Source organism: Tympanuchus pallidicinctus, unplaced genomic scaffold (assembly GCF_026119805.1).
Source record: "Tympanuchus pallidicinctus isolate F22 unplaced genomic scaffold, pur_lepc_1.0 scaffold15, whole genome shotgun sequence".
Taxonomy (NCBI): Eukaryota; Metazoa; Chordata; class Aves; order Galliformes; family Phasianidae; genus Tympanuchus; species Tympanuchus pallidicinctus.
This window is the reverse complement of record NW_026294669.1, coordinates 29,924,297-29,945,944: the sequence shown is the minus strand read 5'-3', so window position 1 is coordinate 29,945,944 and position 21,648 is coordinate 29,924,297. Positions and strand designations below refer to the sequence as shown.

The following is a 21,648-nucleotide window of genomic DNA, read 5'->3' as shown; positions in this document are numbered from 1 at the left end:
AATTTCCTGATTTAACATATTTAGAGATGACTTTGAAGAGCAAATCCAAGAATAACATCCCAATATATATGAGTGTTTAGGATTTATCCTTTACAAACAAAGAAGCAGCATTTAGCCATGATGTTTTTGAGAAATAGCCAATAATAAAAGGAGAATAACCACCTCTTGCGTCCATCAGGTGGCTTTCCCAGAATGACTTTTACTATTTCAGAAACAGGAAAAACAATTTCTCTGGGCAACCTTGAATAAACAACAAGATGATACACATGCAGCATCCTGCTGTACCCTACCCCTCTTCTGACTATCTGAATGGACAATTCTGACAAATAAATAGTAAAAATACTCACCCAACAACACAAACTAGACCACAAAAGTTCTTCACTTTGTTTTCCTATTAGCAGCTTTGAATCAAGAACTCTCCTTTGCCATTTTTCTCCACACCATCCAACAGCTGAAGGCAGTGAGGCTGTTGTGCAACAACATCCCTGATGGGTTGGCATAGGTCCCTATTTCAGAGCAATGCTTTTGCGGCAGGGTGACCTTTCGGAGTTGCATAAAGAATGCCATTCAGAGATGTCGCGAGACTGAGAGGAGCAGTTTGTGAAACATGGGTGTTGAAACAGAGCTGTGACTGCCTGTCACTTCAAGCTACAGAACAATCAAGGAGAGGAGGAGCCCTCTGAAGATATTGGAGAAAAATTGGAGTCCTGAGCACAAAAGAGGAAAATGCCTGGAACTGCAGCAGTGGTGCTATTCAAATATCAGCTTTTTAATACACATTAACAATATCTAGAAGTTAGAAAGCTTCACTTTCAGTCTAAAACTCTTTTTGCTGTGAAACTTGGGAAATCTGGGAGCCATTTAGTCACACTCCCTTCCATTGCACCTAGTCACAGCTCTTCTTTCTGCAGGCAGTGCAGAAGGACAGACTTTTATGATGAAATTTCTGATATTTCATGGTGGTATTTGGTGTTTTACCAAGAGAGGCTTCATCCTGGACACTTCCATTTGTCCATAAACAGAGTACAAAATTTGCAGCTGTTATAGGACAGTTCCAGCTGAGAGCATGTCTGGGAGGCTCAGTTTAGAAACATCTTGTTAAACCACTTTTTTTTCTTATATTTCCACCTCTTTTCCTAACTCCTGTGAAACACAAACTACCTCAGGCTTTTTGAGTGCTCAGCACTTACCTCACTGGAGACCGCATGGACTAAGCAGGCCCAGCCAGCCAATTAGTTGGTGAGGAGAGCCCGTTTGTTTCCATTACACATCACAGGATGGAATGAGCATGTTTAATTTTCTTATAAACATCGTTACAATGCCAGACAGCAAGCCCAAGCTGCTTGCTTTGAGGTAAGCTCTGTAGCATTATTTTTCTGCCCTGCAGATGGAAAGCAGGCATGATTCAGGAGCTACGGTAGATTCCTCAGGCTGCTCCAGGGTCAGGGAGAATGGGGCTATTTCCCCTGAAAAGGAACTTCATCGTCTATCTTTGGTCTTTTGATGAAACAATATATAAAACGTTGCTGGATAACTGGATGCAGTTACTCTAGAAGAAATGCGAAAATAATTTCTGAAGTCATACAGGAAAGCAAACAACTAGGTCAGAGTAAGGAATTAGAGGATTTGTATTGTTTCCTGTTTCCAGCAGGCTTTGGACACAGTTAAATTTAGGGGTAAGGACTCCTTCATTTCAGACCTTGAGACTTGACATTAAATAACTGCAAAACCCTTTCTTGGCTGATGGTAATGACCAGAATCTGGCAGATCAAACCTCCTCAGTTCTGATGACCACTGGGATGTGTGAGTTTACATCTAATGTAATAGCTGGAAGCCTGCTTTGTCTGAAGTGGAAAAGCCTGTGGTTTCTGAGGATGCTGTTAGAAGATTTTTTTCCTTTTGCCACATGAACGTGGTTAAATCGTGATCACAGTGCTTGCACAGGTACAAAGCCAAAAGCTACAAAGCCAAACTACAAAGAAGGCCAGTTTCTCAGGTCATAGTACTAGCTAATGTATTCCTCACCTCGATGGTATCAGAATTATATCCCATATGATGTCAACTTTCAGACCTAAATGACTGTATTTGTTTTACCATGTACCTTACCAAGTTTCTTCATGTTCCACTCTTATAGGTCCTTCAAGAGTGGATGGTGCTTTTTCTTTTAGCTCTGCCTGATTCATCTGCTTGCGTACGGCTGCTAGTGTGCTTAGAAAATGGCAAATAATTCAAAACTAGCATATGTCAAACACCGTGTTGCCTTTTATTTACCTCTTTCTATTTTTAGTGTGACCAAGAGAAATATTACAGCAAAACACAGAAGTATTTTAAAATGTGAATACTTGCTAAAAGACCAATTTAATGTTTGATAAAATGATTCAGAGGCCAGCAGGTCAGTGCAATAATGTTTCTGCCACAGAAACAAAGTTCTCCTTGGCCACTATATTCATAGAATCATAGAATGACCTTGGTTGAAAAGGACCACAATGATCATCTAGGTTCAATCCCCCTGCTATGTGCAGGGTTGCCAACCACCAGACCAGGCTGCCCAGAGCCACATCCAGCCTGGCCTTGAATGCCTGCAGGGATGGGGCATCCACAGCCTCCTTGGGCAACCTGTTCCAGTGCGTCACCAGCCTCGGTGTGAAAAATTATATTCAGACTTTGAGGGGCAGAATAAGATTCTGCACTGCCTTAAGCCAACACTGATCAGTTCTAACATTTTTTGAAAACTTAGGCTAATATATGTGTTTAGGAATCCATCAGAAAATCTGGTTAAGGCAAATACGCGACTGTTCTATCACAAGTTCGGAAGCAGGGAAGTCATCTTTTTTTACAGCCTTGCTTCCTGTATGTTGCTTGCCAGTGCTTTAGCACAAATCAGCTTTCCAAAGCATTTTGGAGCTAATGTTTAATCTTTATGAGCGATGCAAAATGCATTATGTCATAATATGCTGACACACAGATCTACATCTGAGCTCAGAGGGGGTGTCTTGAACAGACTAAGTCTTCCCAGATGTAAGTTTCCTTTGGAAACCTATTTAATACTTTCATTCTGCCAAAGGCCACAAAGATTCTCATTGCAACTCTGCTAGCTTATTTCTTAATTCATTTAACAACGTCCAGAAAGTTAGAGGCAAATGTGAATGTCATTATATCCAGATTTAAGCTTTTTTCCTCTCTGTCCTGTTGAACGATGCCATCTACTGCAGAATAATTGAATGGCAGCCTTGCAAAAGTAGTGAAATTTGCTTTATTTCCATTCTCCTGTACAGTTAGGTTAGTGATTTAATTGTGTGTTACATGCACACACTATAACATTATGGTTTTTTAGATATATGTAATGGCATTTTTATTTAACAATCCTGTGCAAAATTTTATTTTACCCTAAACTAAACAAAATAGATCTCTTCCCTTTTTTGTGATGTTCGTAAATGAGAAGGACTTTTTAACCTGCAGAGGTAAATAGAGTCTGCTGAGTGGATCCACACCTATCCAGCTCCCTCCTTCCTCAGCAAGGTCTAGGGTCCCCAGTAGCTTTGAATGTATTCAGCCTCATACAGTACAGTGCCTTCTGGGTCTTCTTGTACACAGTGAGTCACTCACTCATGCACTGACTTACTCTGCTTCTGGTTCATTATAATTCATTTTTTTTCAGGAGCTGTTAGACCATAGAGAAGACTTCATTCATAATGCTCTCTTCTCATTTGTAAAGTACTTTTCAGCTTTCTTGTTTATCAGAAAGCATTTCTCCTTAGTATTGTCAAGTTTATTTTTCACTAAATGTCTACAGGGAATTGCTGGTTTTGTAGACAAGGGAAAATGTTTAGTAGACAGACATGGGCAATTAATCAAGGAGATAATTGGTTTATTTATGTGAGACCTACTGACACGTTTATGCAGGGTGACAGCTGGGAAACCAAGCAATTTTTTTGAAACTAAATCTAGCCTAAAAGACTGAAGATGTCAAGATTCTACTGTGACATAATTACTGTACTTATCAGATGCAGTGGCTGCCAGGCAGTGTCTTCTGACTCTGTGTAGGAAATCAGATATACGCCTCTCAGCCAGCCAAGAGGTCTTGGTTGTCTGCCCTATTGCCTTCCTCTGAAAGCTCAGCAGAGGAAGAGGAGGAGGAGAACTTCATGGGTGACACAAAGGGGAAAGTCAGTTCAACGGGGCCAAGAAAAAGAGCTGAGTCAGATGCATGATCTGACTCAGAAAATAATCTCGGTTGAATACAGGGCAGAAAAGTAAGCAGACTGTTCAGGTACCTGACAGGAGGATGAAGGGAAGATGAGAAGGGAGGTTATATATTATGGACCTGAGAAGATAAAATGGGGAAAAAGAGAAGTAAAAAAAGCGTGAGAAGCAAGGAAGCATGTAGAAGTGGATGCCTGCCACAGAGCATGGGTATGGCTATAGAAATAGAGTCCAAGAAAAGCAAAGAGAAGGAAAAACAGAATAAAGAGAAAATTGGACCAGTGTGCTAAAGCGGTAGTGGAAAAATGAAAGGTGCTGTATGTGAGAAAAGAAAAGGGGCTGCATAACTAATGCTGGTGGGCTGCAGTATAGTTTTGGACTCAGTCTTGTTCCATTACAACAGCTTGATGGCATTCAGAATTTTTCATGTGGAGCCAGAGGTAATTTTAATGTTAGAACTCTGAATTACGTGTTCTGGCATTTTTATTTTTTTTTCTTTTTGAAGAACTATATGTAGTAAGACAACTTTTTATAATGCCATAGCTTTACACACATACACAAATAGCAATTGCTCCATCATTTTGTGTTTGCGAAGTTATTTTGAATTATTCATGGAAAGAATTTCTGTTTATCAGAGCATTCACTGATACCTGTATTTGTAGTCTGAGACTTCTGATATTTCTACAGAACTTAGAAGGAACTTAGATAACTTTGTGTATTTTTATATTGCATTATTAAATGATGAAGCTTTCTGGATTTGGTTTCTTTAAGAATATACGAACCCACAGCTTAATGCTGCTTGTCATCAATCTCTTCAAATTAATTACAACAGATTTGATCAATAGAACAGCTGCTGAAAGGAATTTGCAAAGACATTAATATTACAGATCCAAAAATGCAAAGACTTGTGGCATTTGAGCAGTTGAGGGAACAACCTTGCAGGACAAGGGGAAATGGTTTTAAGTTGGGGGAGGGGAGATTTAGGTTGGACGTCAGGGGGAAGCTCTCTACAGAAAGAGTAGTGAGGTACTGGAACAGGCTGCCCAGAGAGGTTGTGGATGCCCCGTCCTTGGAGGTATTCAAGGCCAGGTTGGATGGGGCCCTGGGCAGCCTGGTCTAGCATTAAATGTGGAGGTTGGTGGCCCTGCATGTGGCAGAGGGTTGGAGATTCACGATCCTTGAGATCCCTTCCAATCCTGGGCATTCTGTGATTCTGTGATTCAGTCCAGATGACAGGTATGTGGCAAACCATTAATGTGAGTGTTCTTATAGATCTATTGCATATGTCAGCTTTCAAAAACCATTTCAAAAACACTTGATGCTCTCTATTGATGCAAGATGCTAGCAATGAAAGCTCATGCTAGACAGACCCATTATTCTGCATCCTTGTGTAAGTGCTCATGTTGGCACAGTGATGCCAGTGATACACTCATCTGAGAGATTTGGAACGTTTGCTTTTTATCTGCAGCAGACAATTCAGTTGCTAATTATATAACAATAACACTGACACTGATATTACTCGAAAGATTATTACAGATTTAATTAGGCTTTGGCTCCGCTCCAGGAGGTTTCTGCTGATGTCTATTCATAGATTCAGAAGAGACTGCAATTAATGTAACAGATCCTCACAGTGCGTGAAGAGAAGCTTTTAGCCTTTTACCACACACAGATAAACTATATTGCACAAGAAAACAAAACAGGCTATCTGAAAGCTTTCGTCTTATGCCTCTTTGATTTAGAAAACACGCTTGAAATAATACTGAACACTGTCTTTCTTTCCAATAGCCCTAGGAGGATGTACCCATCTCGGGCAGGAATATGCTGACAGGGATGTTTGGAAACCAGAGCCATGCCAAATCTGTGTGTGCGACTCTGGATCTGTTCTCTGTGATGACATCATCTGTGATGACCAGGAGTTAGACTGTCCCAACCCAGAGATCCCCTTCGGAGAATGCTGTCCAGTTTGCCCACAGACAACACCACAGCCTACAAAAGTAAGTTCTCAATATGATTACTTGGGTGTTGCCAACTTTGATTGATTTTCTTTTAAATAAAGAGTGTGTCACTTTCTGACTACTGGCAAATACTTAGAATGGGCAAATTTTAACAAAACATATGAAAAGCAGCCTGAACTTACTCTGTTTTCTCTCTGTTTTGGTAAATTCAAGAATACTTCACTATGTCTGTGTTCCAGGAGAGGAGTAGTACCAGATAATAAAATACTTGTCAGTCCCTTGGACTGTACAGCTAGAAGCATGAAGTCCTTCAGCCCACTTTTACATCACCAAAAGGCAGAGATAAAAATAATGGGACAGAAGGCGATGATCAGCTATTAAATTTTTCTTTTTTTGGCAAAGCATAAGAATAAAGTAAATAGCTTGTTTGTTGACATGGTGCTCAAGGTATATGTAATGCCCACACACTTTTCACAGCATGGTGTAAGCCTGCGTTTCTTATCATCTCAATTCAATATTATCATATAGTAAATTTACTTTTACAGGATTATTGCTTGACTGAATGCATTGTAATTAGTGCATGCCAGCTCTCCTGCCTAAACTGTTAGCTTAAGCTAGCTATACAGAGGTCTGCCTTGTAGAAATACTCAAAGCTCGTCTGAACATTTCATTGTTCATGTTATGATCCATGAGATCAAAAAAAAAAAAATTTAAAAAAAGTTGAAGCATGTCTATTTCTACAGATTCATAAAGATTCTTGTGTGGGTATTTCATTGGGACAGACTTCTGAGATTTGCACTGCTTCCAAGTTTTGGCTGAATGATCTGTCAGTATTTCAGTATTCCTACTTTCAGCATGAATAAGACATACAGATTGTCATACAGTCATCTTCTGCATTTGTGTCCATGCTTTGGAGAGAGGGGAGACATACATGTTTGTGAGAGAAAAAGAAGAGGCTGAAAGAGTTGTGTAAGCAGAAGAGGGAGACAGAAGATGCACTACTGCAGTTCTAAAAATAGTGTATCTTTTTAAACATGAGATTTCACATACAAACCTGTCTCCTAGTGCTGCTAGCATTATGGTAGTGCATTTGTACATCTTCCAGAATTCCCTGAGCTACTTCACTGAGCGGGTTGCAATGGTGCAAAGGAGTGGTCCATACAAGTGTGATGGACATTCAAGCACAGCTTCCTTTCCCTTGAGTCTAGGACCTGCTTTCTGGTCAGCTGCTGGAGTGCAGGATTTTTTATTTCAGGACTGAAATCTCCAAGCAGGTTCAAACCCTGTTGAATCAGTTCTGTCATTCCTGATAACAAAGAACACGTGGGCTACTTTGTTCAGTCTTCACGAGCGTTTGGTCAGCCCACTGGAAGCTATCCTGCTGACCTTGGGTAATGGATAGGGAAAATCCACCTTGAAAAATCAGGGGCAGTTTCAGCTGAATATCCCTTGCTGTCTCTATCAGCTGAATTAGTAAAAAAAAAACTGTTCTAAAATATGAATTAAGAATCCAGATATTAATCTATAAATTAATCATTAACTGAAAAAAAAAAAGGTAATCCGGGAGATTAGGTCTCAAAGAAAGTTAAAAATAGCTATATCATTACATTTATTAACATGCCTTTTTAGTGGATTGACAGGAATATAAGAAAACTGTCCCTTGTAGACTTAGTGGCAAAACTCTGCTGATTTCATTAGTGCCAGGTTTTTACCTGGAGCAGGTGCACACACTTAATGAATACACCATAAAAATGTAGATGAAAGACTGACAAAAAAACCCAAACAAACAAACAAAAAAACCTCGGCTTCTAAATATGCTGAGCAAGAGTAAACAAAATATGTTTGATAAATCTATATTCCAATATTTAAATGTCTTTTCATCTTGTTTCATATACATATATTCAGTTTTCAGTTTGATTTTGGCTTTCTTTCTTAATTTAATTAATGTTCCTTTTTTTTTCTAGCTTCCATATGCGCAAGGCCCCAAGGGAGACCCAGTAAGTAAAGGGTTGTTTGTTTTTTTTTTCTCAAGAAAACTAACAAAATAAAAAGCCAGTTCTTACAATGCTATAAATCCCATTCAGACTGCTGAAATAACCAGTTTTACTTGATGTCTGCATTGTCTTCAGATCTGCCTTAAAGTTACTTTGAAGTAATCTCTTTAGCTTCAACACAAATAATTCAGATTGGAGAAAAAGAGAGAGAACTTACTTCAAACTGTATTACTTGTTATTGTTTTATTTTTTCCCAATAAAAAAAAATCTGGATTCAACTTGCAGTATTAATTTCACAGTCAGGAATTGACTAGTTTAATATTTCTAATGTGCTTGATCAAACTTAGGTTGCAGTAAGGCTCTACCTGCTAGTAATTTTTTCATCATGTGAATTTTGCCTACTGTCTATCTCTTTCTTGAATGATCAGGTGTGCAACTAGTTATGCTTCATAGAGGAAGCTTCCCACCCCAGTTGCATGTGCTTTGCTATGAATCAAAGTGTTTGTCCCACAATGCCCTTGCACTCTAAGGCAAGCTTTAATGTCTGTATCTGCTATGTTTGTGTCTCGGCAGGGCTCTCCTGGATCTCCGGGCAGAACTGGTGCCCCTGGGCCCCCAGGACAGCCAGGGAGTCCCGGAGCTCCCGGTCCCCCTGGTATCTGCCAGTCATGTCCCAGCATCAGCGGAGGTGTAAGTAATCACTATGATCAGCTTCTGCTTTGTTGCTCAGAAGCAACATCCAACCTTTAGCCAAAGCCAGGCTCTGTTAGGCTGGCAATGATTTCCAGAGGTGAATAAAGAATGAGTGGGGTGGCAGTAAATCTTGGGTGTCTTTCAGCCTTTTCCAGTCCTCAGAAAACTGTCAGGCAGGTAAATCAGCACTGAAAGGTGGCCATGTCCTGGAGAAACTTTGCACACAATATAGTTAATAGCAATATGTCATTGGATGCTTTGTTTCACCCACAAGGCTTATGCTGAATTGGCAATAGGAGACATCCTGTAACATGTGAATCACAGTATTGTCCCTTTGGTTTTGTTTTAAAAAAATAGGGGAGTGATTTGCAAAACAGTGAAGAACCTATTCATTGTACCTTCACACATACGATGCTTTCAGAGGCATCTGTCTGTAATTTGTCCCTTTGAAAAACTCAGTTGAGTAACAGCGTTTGGGATTTTTGTTTATTTTTTTCCTGTGAGACTTGGCTGAAGTGCAGTTAAATTTCAGTTTTATCTTGTTTTTAAAAACATCTGGTGCCATACCTGATGATGGTCTTAAATGACTCAGAAATATCTGATTAGTGTGCTGGAAAAAGTATGTTCCCTCAAGCTTAAAGACTAGGGATCTCTCTCACTTTCCTTTATTTTGCTCAGTGCATGTTTAAAAAGGAAACATCCCCAGGCAACTAAACTGAAACTCAGGTCCTCTGTTTGCAGAGGAGTGCCATTTTGGTTGCTATTTGTTATGTTGCCTCTTTATTTTTGGCCCACCAAACCTTAAATTCTGTTTTGAACAGCAGACATCGCAAAAGAACTCCTCAGATCTTAGTGGGGTAACGGCCCAAAACCCTGTGACCCCAGCGTAGCATGAATACTACCAGCATTAGCTGAATCATGAAGACATTTTAGTATTGTTTCAGCTTTGGATATCTAAAAATCCATCCTCAAGGGAATTAGCCATGATTTTTAGGCACAAGTAGCCTTGGTAGCTGTGCTCAGCAATGTATTTTAATTGAATTAAACATTTTCTTCATCTTAACTTTTTTCAGAATGTGGCAGTGTTCTTTGTTGTACTCTAAGTGGTTTGTGCTGCATCATGGGGAATTCAAACTGCAGATCCTGTGCAGCTGGATTTGTTAAGTTGTTGATTCACAGTTAGCACTTAGAGAAGAGGTCTCATTGTTTCCCAAGCAATTGAGCAAGGCCAGCTTTACAAGATGCAAAGTGCAAAACTGTTACAAATTTATGATAAAACAGTTGTTCCTTTTGAATATAGGCTTCCACAGTTTCATAGCTTCCATATATTCTTCCTGTTCACAGGTGAGCCAAAATCTAAGGAAAGATGCCTTTTATTTTCCTTTTTCATTCTGAAAGCAATTGTGTGATAAGGACTGGGCAGTGGAGAGATGTACAGGTGGTTAGCTAACCACCCTCAGTGGACATCACAATAACACAACAAGAGAGCCAGCACTTTGGGCCTGGCACATGCAGATACAAGACAATATCTAGTATCTAACTGAACTAGTTTCCCATTCCAGTGGTGTTGAAACCGAGTGCAGTGACTGATACCGGTAGCAGAGGATCCTTCTTCACCAGGCCAGTGGAAATGCTCAGTCCTAGGTGGTTTGGATCATCGACCAGAACACTGCTTATATTCACTCTTTTCTTTTCAACCACTTATCTGCATTAATGCCATATTATTCAACTAAGTTCCCCAACATCTGAGGAACAGAATCAGCATCAAATAAAAGGCTTACGTAGGCTTTTCTTTAAAAACTGATTGTAAAATTCATTAATATTTTATGTAAGTGGGCATGTCAGAGATGCTGTCTGCTGTCACAAAGCCCTACAAGACATCTGTTCTCTCCATAATTTCAAGTGAACTTCATTGGTTTTAAGACAAATTGTCCGAAGCATTGAGGCTATACTGCCTGGCCTCAAAAGTGAGGGCTGTTTATGAATTATCAAAGGTGGAAAGGAAGAAAGGAAAAGATGGAAAATGGCTCTATGAAAAAAAATATGTAACATTTCATTTTTGGAGATGTGTAAATTCCCAGTCAAGAGGTAAAAAAATTTCTTTGAGACTCAGAGAGGAATAGGCTTATACGCAGGCATGAGATTTTTTTGCTACAGAATGCCTTAAAATGACTCATGATTTAGCCACAGGTAAAAGGTATTTTGATAATAGACTGTTGGACTGTGCAAAATAAAATATTTCAGCAGCTTTCTTGGGAGACAACTAAGTCCAAGAAAGAAAAATTGGGGGTGAGGGGAGTTAGAGATGGAAGAGAGGTAATGGAGAATGAAAAGAGGAGACAATGACAGTTTTGGGGTTCAGGTGATGCCCAGTTGTCAGGACAAACAGTGTACACTCACAGCATAGGAAGCTGATGTTTCCATGACCAAAAAAGGTGCTAGCTGGGCTAGTCTTATGGATGATACTAAATAATATATATAAATGAGTTAATTCTATTCATTTACCATACGAACATATGAAAATGCTTGACTTGTAGCTGTATGAGAACTGCTGAATCACGGCCTGAACCTCTGGTTGATCACCTGAGGTGAGCAATGAGTCAGCCACAGGAGCACAGATGAAGGCAATTCACCTGTGCTTCTGGAAGGGGTGGAGCCTGGCTGCATCTCTCCTAGAGCCTTTTGAGAGCTGACTGCCAGTGGGAAAGGATCTCTTTTGGAGGTCTCTTCTCTGGAGTTTTGCATTGAGCCCAGGATGTGGGTTGAGCATTGTATCCATTGTCTTTTTGTTGTTATATCATGCTTTGCCAAACTTTGCCAAACTGTCTTGCTTATTTTGTAATTATAAGATCTTTACATTCATTGATTATACACTTGCAAACATCTTTTTTTTCTTTTTTTTTTTTTTTTTTCTTTTCTGTTTTTCTCTATTTCTTTTACAGAGTTTCTCTCCACAGTATGACTCCTATGATGTGAAGGCTGGCTCAGTTGGCATGGGTTATCCTCCCCAGGCCATTGTAAGATGATCAACTTTTTCTCTGTCCTGTGATTTAGAAAACAAAACAAAACAAAACAAACAAAAAAAAACAACACAAAAAAAACACAACTTGCTTGTAGATTATGCCTTGGATGTCTGTGTATCCTGATTATAATTTAACAAATTAAGTTTAAATTTAATTGTTGCCTGCAAGTGTAATGTGTGCAGATTTCTTGTCATTATGATTCTAGAAAGTAGTTATAGATTACCTACTGTGGTTTTTTTTAATTTGCCTTGTTTCTTTCTTTTTTTCCTTGTCTCACCTTCTGCTTTCTAACGTCTTTGTGATTCATTTTCTTATGCTAGCCCAGCATTTATCTTTTTTCTCTGCGTATCCTCATCATCATTTATTTGCTTGGTATTCTTCTCATGACAGCTTTCCCCAGTCTCCACTGCATTTTAACCTTTTCTACTGTGCTAAGTCTTCCTTTGTTAATTCAACAGCATCTTGTCTTTACTCAGTCTGATTTTTCCATACGTGCTCACATTTCCAAAACTTACATTAACTTGATAACAAGTAAATAAAGCCCTGCTATAATCTCCTTTCGTCTCAGGAGTCAAAGCTTTTTACATTCTCATTTTATGATTATGAATTTTTTTACCCACAGCTACTGTGTACTGTACCTTCCTGCTAGGCCTGACCCAAGCTTTTCAAAGCTTTTTTTTTTTTTTTCTTAGTGAGCTAAAGCTTGGGTTGCTTTGTTTCCAACATAAAAGTAGATGGCAAAAGTTGAAACTCACGACTTTTCTTTTAGACACTAGGAGTTTTAGATACTCACCACTAGTGACATGGTGCATTCTTACAGCAGTGATATCATACTGACATCTGAAAGTATCTTTCTTGATTCAGGCAACCTGTTATGTGATGGATGTAGTTAATTGCTATTCTTTAGAGTGAGCTGCTGCTTCATTTAAGAGTAATTTTGATTTCTAACCTCATGCTGCATAGCCATGTTTGGTACCACGTGTTGCAACGTGTCCAAACAGTCCCAAGCAAATTTATTGTTTTTCAGGGTTCCATCAGATCATCCAGTGAAATAAATGTTGCTTAATTCTGGCAGCTGTTTGTCCTGGACAGTAGTTCATTGCTTTCATACCTTTCATTTCACCTGTTTATTTTTTAGCTCATTCATTTGCCAATGTGATCATTCATACACTGGTCTGTTAAGTCTTTCGTGTTTGCATTTGTTTGTTCATTTTTTTTCAGATCATTACAGTTTTTCCTACAGCTTATCATATCATCTACTTTTGGTAACTTGTGGTCTTCATATGGGGTGTGCTGAACCAGGCTGATAACAGGGTTACCCTTCAGTTAACAAACATAGTTACTTCTCTCTAATAGGATATTTTTCCTCAAGAAGTTTAGTGACATCTTGTTTTAAGTTAAATTCATAAATGCAATTAAATATTTACTTAATTGGTCATGCTAGAGTATTTTCAACCAGGAGGGTTGTGTGTGTGTGTGTGTGTATTTGTCACCTGTTCTTTTATATTGCATCATGCAGTATACGTGAGGGTGACAGTGAAGGTGATAGAGAACTGGACTAGGTTGCCCAGAGAGGCTGTAGATTCTCTTTCTCTGGACGTAATGAAAATCCATCTGTGTTACCTACTGTTGGAAACCTGCTTTAGGAGAGACTGGACTCAATGATACCTATCTTCCAACCCCCTCAATTCTGTATTTTTGTGATCATGCAATATATGACTGCAAATTCAGTAGCAGAGCAGCTAGGCATGTGTGACTGAAGTCACTGAAACTAAGCAACATTTATCATTAACATTACATAGATTCTTCTTGTTAACTCTAATATCCAAACCGAAATAATCTGGAAGCATAATCAAATTAAAAACAACAGCTGTAGTATTGACTTCTGTCAATACGGTGCCTGGTTTTTTCTCAGTCACTCAGAACATCTCCGTTCCTGTCTTTCCAGTGTCCTTCTACTGCATGTGGACTGATTTTTGTATTTCACACTTCCGTTTCTCTGTACTTGCTCATATAACTGCCATGTACTGTTTTGACCCTTTACCTTAGAACACATCCTAATGAAAATCCAGTCATTTATTCGCAGTCTGGAGACACTGGTAGTGAGCAAATGCCATTCCTAATATTGAGTTTATCTCTCCAGTGTGTACCCTGAAAAAGTATAACATCTGTTTGTTTGTAGGCAGATGTCTGACCAGTAGAATGCACCTGCTGAGTTCATGATTCCAGTCCATGTTGAATCCAGGCTTAGTTTGTGCTAAAAGTTTTGCAGCAGTTAAAAGAGGGACTGCCCATTGTATTCTTATACTGACAGCAACCCAGTCTACACTGACTACTCTGCCAATTGGTACACTTTTTGACATAGAAAATAGCAGCTATTAGTGATTCTCATCTTTAGACAAAAGACAAGAAATGTGAAAGAACATTAAGTTATATATGTCCAGTATAGTAACATACTCTATTATATATACTGCTGTACTAGAACTATACCATTAATCTTGTATTACGAAAACAAATTTCCCAAAACATCTGTATTACATGACCTTTTCTGACACCATTTAATAATATTCTGCAAAACATGCTGTGTACTACATTAAATTGTAGCATATATTGCTGTATAGCAGCACAGTTTCTCATGTAATTCCTGTAATTCATTTTCTTTGGGTCTATCAAATATACAAAAAATTAAATTTAGCAAAAGTGTTGTTTTTTTTTTTTTATATTCAAGAACCACTAATAGCTGCAGTAAATCACTGTGACAATTTTCCAATTTTTCTGTTTACAATTTCAAATGCTTCTGTAGTTTTTACTGCTAAAGGTAGAAAAATTAACATTTTTCTCAAATTTTGATTTTCCTTGCTTTTTTACTCATTTAATTCATTTTTTACCCATTAAATGAGGAACAGTGCTACTGATTTTAGTTATTCTTTATGTACACAGAAATTTCTTCCTGAGTCCTTTGATTAGTCCAGGTAGCATGTATGCTTTATGACTTCACACTGTTGTGTTCAGGAAAGAGCTAATGGCAGAAGTACATGCTTTGTTGACAAATGACAAGAACCTTAATTCATTAAGTCCTAGCATCTTGAACTGAGTTCGCTTACTGCACCAGGTGCATGTCACAGTGGATTTTTCTCAGTACTAATAATCATTCATATGTAAAATTTGTTTCATGGTTGTTGGTGATATTGCAGCTGCACTAAGCTTTCTATCTGTATTGCACTGATATAATGACTGTTTTTTAATCTGCAATATAGAGTGGCTTTCCAGGACCCCCTGGCCCCAGTGGCCCACCTGGTCCGCCTGGTCATGCAGGTCCCCCTGTAAGTAATATTAATGTTTTCATAAATGTCTGACTTTTTTATCGGAGCCTATCCTTTTTTCCGTCAGAAATACTAGATAGAATTTTGACTGTTAAGACACTAAGCTGAAGAATTTTACAGATAGATGTCACTTCTTATTCTGGGGGCTCTACCATCTCAGTGGAGAGACTCAGTAGCTGAGGGTTTTATACTGTGCTGGAGTCCATGAGTGCCCTGGGTTTACAGCAGTTCTGTGGGGTGTCATCCCCAGGGCTGGATTTTGCCCTTAAAATATATTGCTGCCTATGAGCCATTGCAGAATTCCCAAATGTTTGTTCCCACAGAAATGTCACAGGAGATAAAGGGAAATAGAAATCTGAGTGCGTGCTCAGTGAACACACAAAGGGTTTGAGGTTTTAGAGATGTGGTTTTAATTTTGTTTTCATAGAGGCGTATTCTGATTGGTTATGAGATCATCATAAAATACAGTAGCACCATAGCACAGTGCATGGAATTGTTCATGTGTTAACTGCCTTTTGCTGCATTATAGGGCTCTAATGGATACCAAGGTCCCCCTGGAGAACCGGGACAACCTGGCCCTTCTGTATGTATACTTTACTTACCAAGATATTTGTCAAAGGCATGATCTTACAAGCATGCATCTCTGTGTCATCGCTGAAGTGGGTTGTAATCTGACAGTTCACCCTATCTGTTTACTATTGTCTGTGTCAAATGCGCAAATGTTTTATGGCAACTAAAGCATTTTTAATTTGAAATTACATTATTACATTATATTTAATATTCATTATTTTTCTTCAGGGTCCTCCTGGCCCTGCTGGAATGATAGGCCCAGCCGGTCCACCAGGAAAAGATGTAAGTTCACTATTAATCATAATATTTATAGATTCAGGAATGGGAAAAGCAGGAGTTCATCAAATAGAAAGATAGAAGAGCGCACAGACAGCGTTGCATTTAAGAATCTTTAACTTGCCAGTTTGTTGGTTGGACACCATGACTGTAAGAAACTGTATTTGTCTTACAGGACGTATTTGTTCCTTCCAAGGAAGTTTCAACTTTAGCAGGCAATGCGATTAAGGGAAAAATAAACAAATGAATGTAAAAGCTTCTAACCATAAATTATTTTTCATCAGCTGCAAAATAATTCAATAAGAAGTTACAAAAATGAGAGGATGATAAAGGTGTTACCTACTCCCTACAAGTCTTGCTTTGCAAGTTAAGGTTTTAAAGCCATCTTTTGACTCGCAGCTGGATGTCCTACATAGTTATAGTACAAAGAGGCAATCGAGTAGGTTGTGTTCGTTTTGAATGTTTCACCATGAAAAACAAGTTTATCTGTGGCGATTCCACTTATTCTTAAGGGATGGATTTAAATTTATTACTTGTCAATCAATATCTTCGTAAAAATTGTGTTAATTCTGCCAGTGTTTTTTCAGAAGACATTTACCCTGGTGTAATTTTCCCACTGTCTTAATCTGGTTTCTTCTGCTTGTTTCCACTCCTCTTGATCTACCAGAACCAGTTCTTTGTCAGTAACTGAAACAATAGCAAAGAAGTCAAAAATTCCCTTTTTTCTACAGGGAGAACCAGGAAGACCAGGAAGGAATGGAGACCGTGGAATTCCTGGATTACCGGTATGAAAAATCCACAACAAGCAGTTATCTAATGACAGGATTTGTTTTCTCAATTTATGTTACTCTAATGCTAATGAACGTGACACATAATGAGTGGTACAGTAAGCACGTAACTTGCTCGTCTTTCTGTGTTTGTGTGTTTAGGGTCACAAAGGGCACCCTGGAATGCCTGGGATGCCTGGAATGAAAGGTGCACGAGTAAGTACTGACTATTCTGGATGTATTGAAATCTAATGATCTACATGAGCCATGGAGTCTGTTGCTCAATCTGAGCTGTAGAATCATAAAACCACCAAAGTTGGAATAGATCTCCACGATCATCCAATTCAACCGTCTACCAGTAGTTCCCACTAAACCATGTCTCTCAGTGTAGCATCTGAATATTTCTTGAACACCTTCAAGGGCTGTGACTTCCCCACCTCCTGGGCACCTCCAGTGCTGGATCATTCTTTTGGAGAAGTATTGCTTAATGTTCAAACTGAATCTCCCCTGGTGCATCTTAAGGCCATCCCTTCTAGTTCTATCACTAGTTACTTGGGAGAAGAAGCTGACTCCCACCTCACCAGAAGCTTTGTTCAGGTATTTGTAGGGATGGATAAGGTCACCACTGAGCCTCCTCTTCTCCAGACTAAATAATCTCAGTTATGGTGTTGCACTTTTGTGATTCTTCAACTGCCATTGAAGAGATAAAATTAAAGGCTAATTTCTGGATAATGTAATCTGACCTTCCTTGATACAGACTGTTCAATTTGATCTCAATTACTGCAATTTATATCAATTTACTTCAATTGCAGTGCCCTGTGCAAAATGACATGTTAAAGCATGCATTACAGAAAAATGTCTGCTCTTACCTAATGGAAATAGCAGTGTGGAGGTTTCTGATCTTTCCTTCAGAAAATTTTCTGGTAGCTGATAGAATGCTAGAATGAAAGATAGCTGATTTTAAAAAGAATGTCTTTTTTAAAAATAGGCTCCTTTATGTGGAATCTTCTGTTATCATGTGCTGATGCAACAGTGCCAGTAAAGTTATAAAATCCCACAGGCAAAAGTTGTTTCCTCCATCTGCACAGCACTTACACTGAGATCCAAGTCTACCTGAAAATGTTTCAGTATTATGAAGATACGTATATGATGTGATAAATCTAAGCAATTGTGCACCACGTAATACAAGTATTATTAAACAGAATTAATGTTTTGAAAAAAGGACACTGAGTGACCAACAGAGGCAATGTAGGCTACACTGTTAAAGTGAGTGGCTAGAAAGCAGTATTTGTCAGCCAACTTGTTAACTTACTGTGATAACAGTTTTTTCATAATAGATTGTATAAAATGTAAGACAATATGCAGTTGAAAAATAATTGTTGTAAAAGCAATTGCAGGGCCAAAATAAGTAAACATTATATAGTATGAACTGTACTGATAAAAATGAAAGATTGATTTAGATTTGTAGCTATTGTATAAACAACTGTTTCGTGATTCCATCCCCATCACCCTTCTTTAATTTTATGATGTTATAGCTTTAAATATGAAGGAAAATAATATAAATGTACGTAAAATCAACCAAAGTTCAAGAAGGTACATAAAGGCTCTTCTTTTCATCACTTCTACTTTTTGTTTGTACCTCAAAAATAAAGAGTAAGCAATTATATCTACAAATTCATTTTAGAAATTGTTTCTGTTGTCTGCTTTAAGCAGTCAGCTTGCACCTGTTATGTTAATGAAATAATGACTACATTTAGCTTTTATTGTATGTCTGTTATAATGTACAGTCAGTAAAATGTATTTAAACCTCTCTTTTAATATCAATATTTGATCTGTGCGATGGTAGGAAAACCAGCTGAAATGAGACTGAGGATGAGCTCTCAGCAGTGTAATCTGGAGCCCACAGTTTATTCCATGTACACAGAGATACCGTCACTCTAGTTTTCTCACGTAGCATTTTCTTAAAAAATAAAATCTGTATTTGCTACTCCAATTCTATAAGAACATGTAAAATATTTTACTGTTTTTCAAAGGCGTTTTCAGTTCTTTTCAGATTTACAATAATCATAAGAAACAACGTACTTGAATACTGTTCACAGATCTGGTTTTCCTTTCCCACAGGGTTTTGATGGAAAAGATGGTGCTAGAGGTGACAGTGGTGCCCCTGGTCCAAAGGTAAAATAGCTAGTAATTTTTTTTGTACATTACTGTTCTCCATTACTTGTTATGTAGCTATGCTTTGCATGTTATGCTCTTACAGAAAGCCATTAAGTATTGAAATTTATCGAACCTTTCCATGAAAAGGATGAGAATCATGCTGATAAGAGTTGGACTTTGTTAACCATATATTGCACTGATTTTCTAGCTGTGAAAGAGGCATGATTCAAAAATCAGAAGACGTGCTCAGATCATTTGACTTTACTGTATAATAATAAATTACCAGATCTTCCCAATTATTTCTTTTCTGTTTAGATATTTTGTTCTGGCACTTTTTTAGGCATCTCACATTTCACAGACATCAGTGTATGCTGTGGACACTCAGCACCACGTGGTCAGGCACAGACAATTGGATTGTCTTAATTCCATGTCTCTTCCTCTTCAATAAACCAATAAACATTCTCAGCACGGTTCATTCTGTAATTGTTCGGTGTTTTCTTTACACCACAGGGTGAAGCTGGTCAACCTGGAGCAAACGGATCACCAGGCCAACCGGTAAATATTTTTATCATGTAGCATGTAAATGGAAGTGCCAGTGGTGCTTTTTTCTTAACAGATTAACTCATTTTTATTTTAATTACCCTACTACATCTATTGCCGATACTGAGCTCTGCAAAGAAAAGAAATGGTAGACCCTATGTATTCAGGAAGCTGTGAGGCAGACTCGTTTTCTCATGTTTTCTAGGGACCAAGAGGTCCAACTGGTGAAAGAGGAAGACCTGGAAATCCCGGTGGCCCTGTAAGTAATTAATTGTGGCTGTTGATCTTATCAACGAGCAGCACATTTTATTTCAGTATTTTGGGAATTCCCTGGTCATGGATTTATTTTAAAATAGCTGTATTGTAAGGGATTGGATAACTACATAGCATCTGTAAAATCACATATGGAAACATATTAGTCTCCAGCTGAAGATGACAGTAAGCATGACACATTTTTGACTTACAACTTGTGGGCAATGTTATTATTTCCTTTTTTAACTGAGTAGATTCATTTTGTGGGAAAGCTTAGTGTTTCTACAAAAGCTTAGGTTCATCCAATAAGAACAGGGAGGTGGAGTGGAAGGAAAGAGCAGGAGAGAAAAAAACATAATCTCAGAACTTCCTTGCAGGAAGAAGGTAAAAGCTGCATTCACACCAAGGTTAGGAGGTATATTCAGTGTCCTGAAAGAAATCACAATTGATAGCATTTGACAAAATTAACAAAGCTCTACTAACTTGTAATAACAAGCAGTGTATTCTTACAACATCTGCATATCCTCAGTGGCAGATCTAGTCTATCACGTCTCAGTGATTTAAAGCAGTGGGCTTTCAATCACACCTGCTGAGATATCACATTCTGTGGGCTTCTGGAGTGAAATTTTAGCATTCAGTGTGAACTAGAATTAACCAGTATTGTGATTTCTACATATTCAACTGTAAAAACTGGCTACACGGGTGATGCTTGTGACTGTCATTTCATTAAGAAATCTCTTAAGTATCTATTTTCCTGTCGTATTATTACAGTGCAAGGCATGTGAAGCGATAAATATTCCTTCCGTAATATTTAGTTAATGGTTATTCTGGAATGTCTCACCTGGAGAATCCTTGGATTTTTGGTAAACTGAGGAGGATAGTACAAACACAAAAAGATGCTTTGTGAGCAATGGGACTAGAAGATGGGTTCTGCTTCCAAGCAAATGCTCATACCTTTGTTCTTTCCATAGGGTGCCAGTGGCAAAGATGGAGCCCCAGGAGCATCAGGCCCACCTGTAAGACTTACAGTTTGAATTCAACTGTTCGTGTTCTTCAAGTGTTAGTCAAGATACTTGAAGCCTACAGCAAAAATAGGAGACTTCTAACACTTTATATCAGAAAATGCATATATCTGGAGACGCATTCTACTCAGGGAACATGCAGATGGATAGAACTGTAGTTCTCTATGCAGAAAAAAAATGAGCAGTCTTATCAAAGGCAATATTTAGCTGAAGTGTGCAAAAGTTTTTTTCGTCTTCGTGACAAAACCTCAGCATGGCCCTATGTATGTGTAACACTTGCATTGACTTTTTTTTCTTACATCTCTTTTCTTAATACAAATTTTAATGCATTTTATAATTTAATGTCTGTCATGATAAATTTATGTGGTTTTTTATCTTATAACACAAATTCTGTTGAGCATGGAAGTCAGGGGAAGTGACATATAGGTGTGATGTTTTAGGTCTAGCCAAGGTTCATCTTCTACAACATGATTTGTTTCGGTTATTTTGCCAGGTGTTTCATTATTCAGAGAATAATGTCATAATCAGACATCTTTTTTAAACTTTGGAGTAGTTCTATCCATATGGCTTTTTACTTCTTGTATTAATAGTATTTCTTTCACTTTTTAAGGGTCCTCCGGGTCCCCCTGGAACTGCAGGATTTCCAGGCTCTCCGGGTTTTAAGGTATTTAGCTAAATATATGCACTAACATCAGATTTTGTCCTTTTTCCAGTTGAACAGCTGTCACCATACATCTTCATTTTATGGGCACTCCTTTTTCTGGCCGTTGTTGCACTGTTGACAAACGTAGAACTTATATGTTTTCATATGCAGCATGAGCTAATCTTCAAAAACGCCCACTCTAACATGCAATCCATTGTTAGATCTACTGC

At 38.3% G+C, this 21,648-nt stretch overlaps 1 protein-coding gene across 1 annotated transcript in view; it reads left to right on the top strand.

The window, feature by feature from the left end:
* COL3A1 (collagen type III alpha 1 chain) overlaps positions 1-21,648 on the top strand; it is a 51,565-nt gene that overhangs the window by 10,255 nt on the left and 19,662 nt on the right. The window contains exons 2-15 of the mRNA XM_052675414.1: positions 5,989-6,197; positions 8,123-8,155; positions 8,726-8,842; positions 11,788-11,862; positions 15,126-15,191; positions 15,721-15,774; positions 15,990-16,043; positions 16,769-16,822; positions 16,967-17,020; positions 18,926-18,979; positions 19,472-19,516; positions 19,707-19,760; positions 20,725-20,769; positions 21,386-21,439. Coding sequence (XP_052531374.1) covers positions 5,989-6,197; positions 8,123-8,155; positions 8,726-8,842; positions 11,788-11,862; positions 15,126-15,191; positions 15,721-15,774; positions 15,990-16,043; positions 16,769-16,822; positions 16,967-17,020; positions 18,926-18,979; positions 19,472-19,516; positions 19,707-19,760; positions 20,725-20,769; positions 21,386-21,439 — 968 coding nt within the window. The remainder of the gene's footprint in view (positions 1-5,988; positions 6,198-8,122; positions 8,156-8,725; positions 8,843-11,787; positions 11,863-15,125; positions 15,192-15,720; positions 15,775-15,989; positions 16,044-16,768; positions 16,823-16,966; positions 17,021-18,925; positions 18,980-19,471; positions 19,517-19,706; positions 19,761-20,724; positions 20,770-21,385; positions 21,440-21,648) is intronic.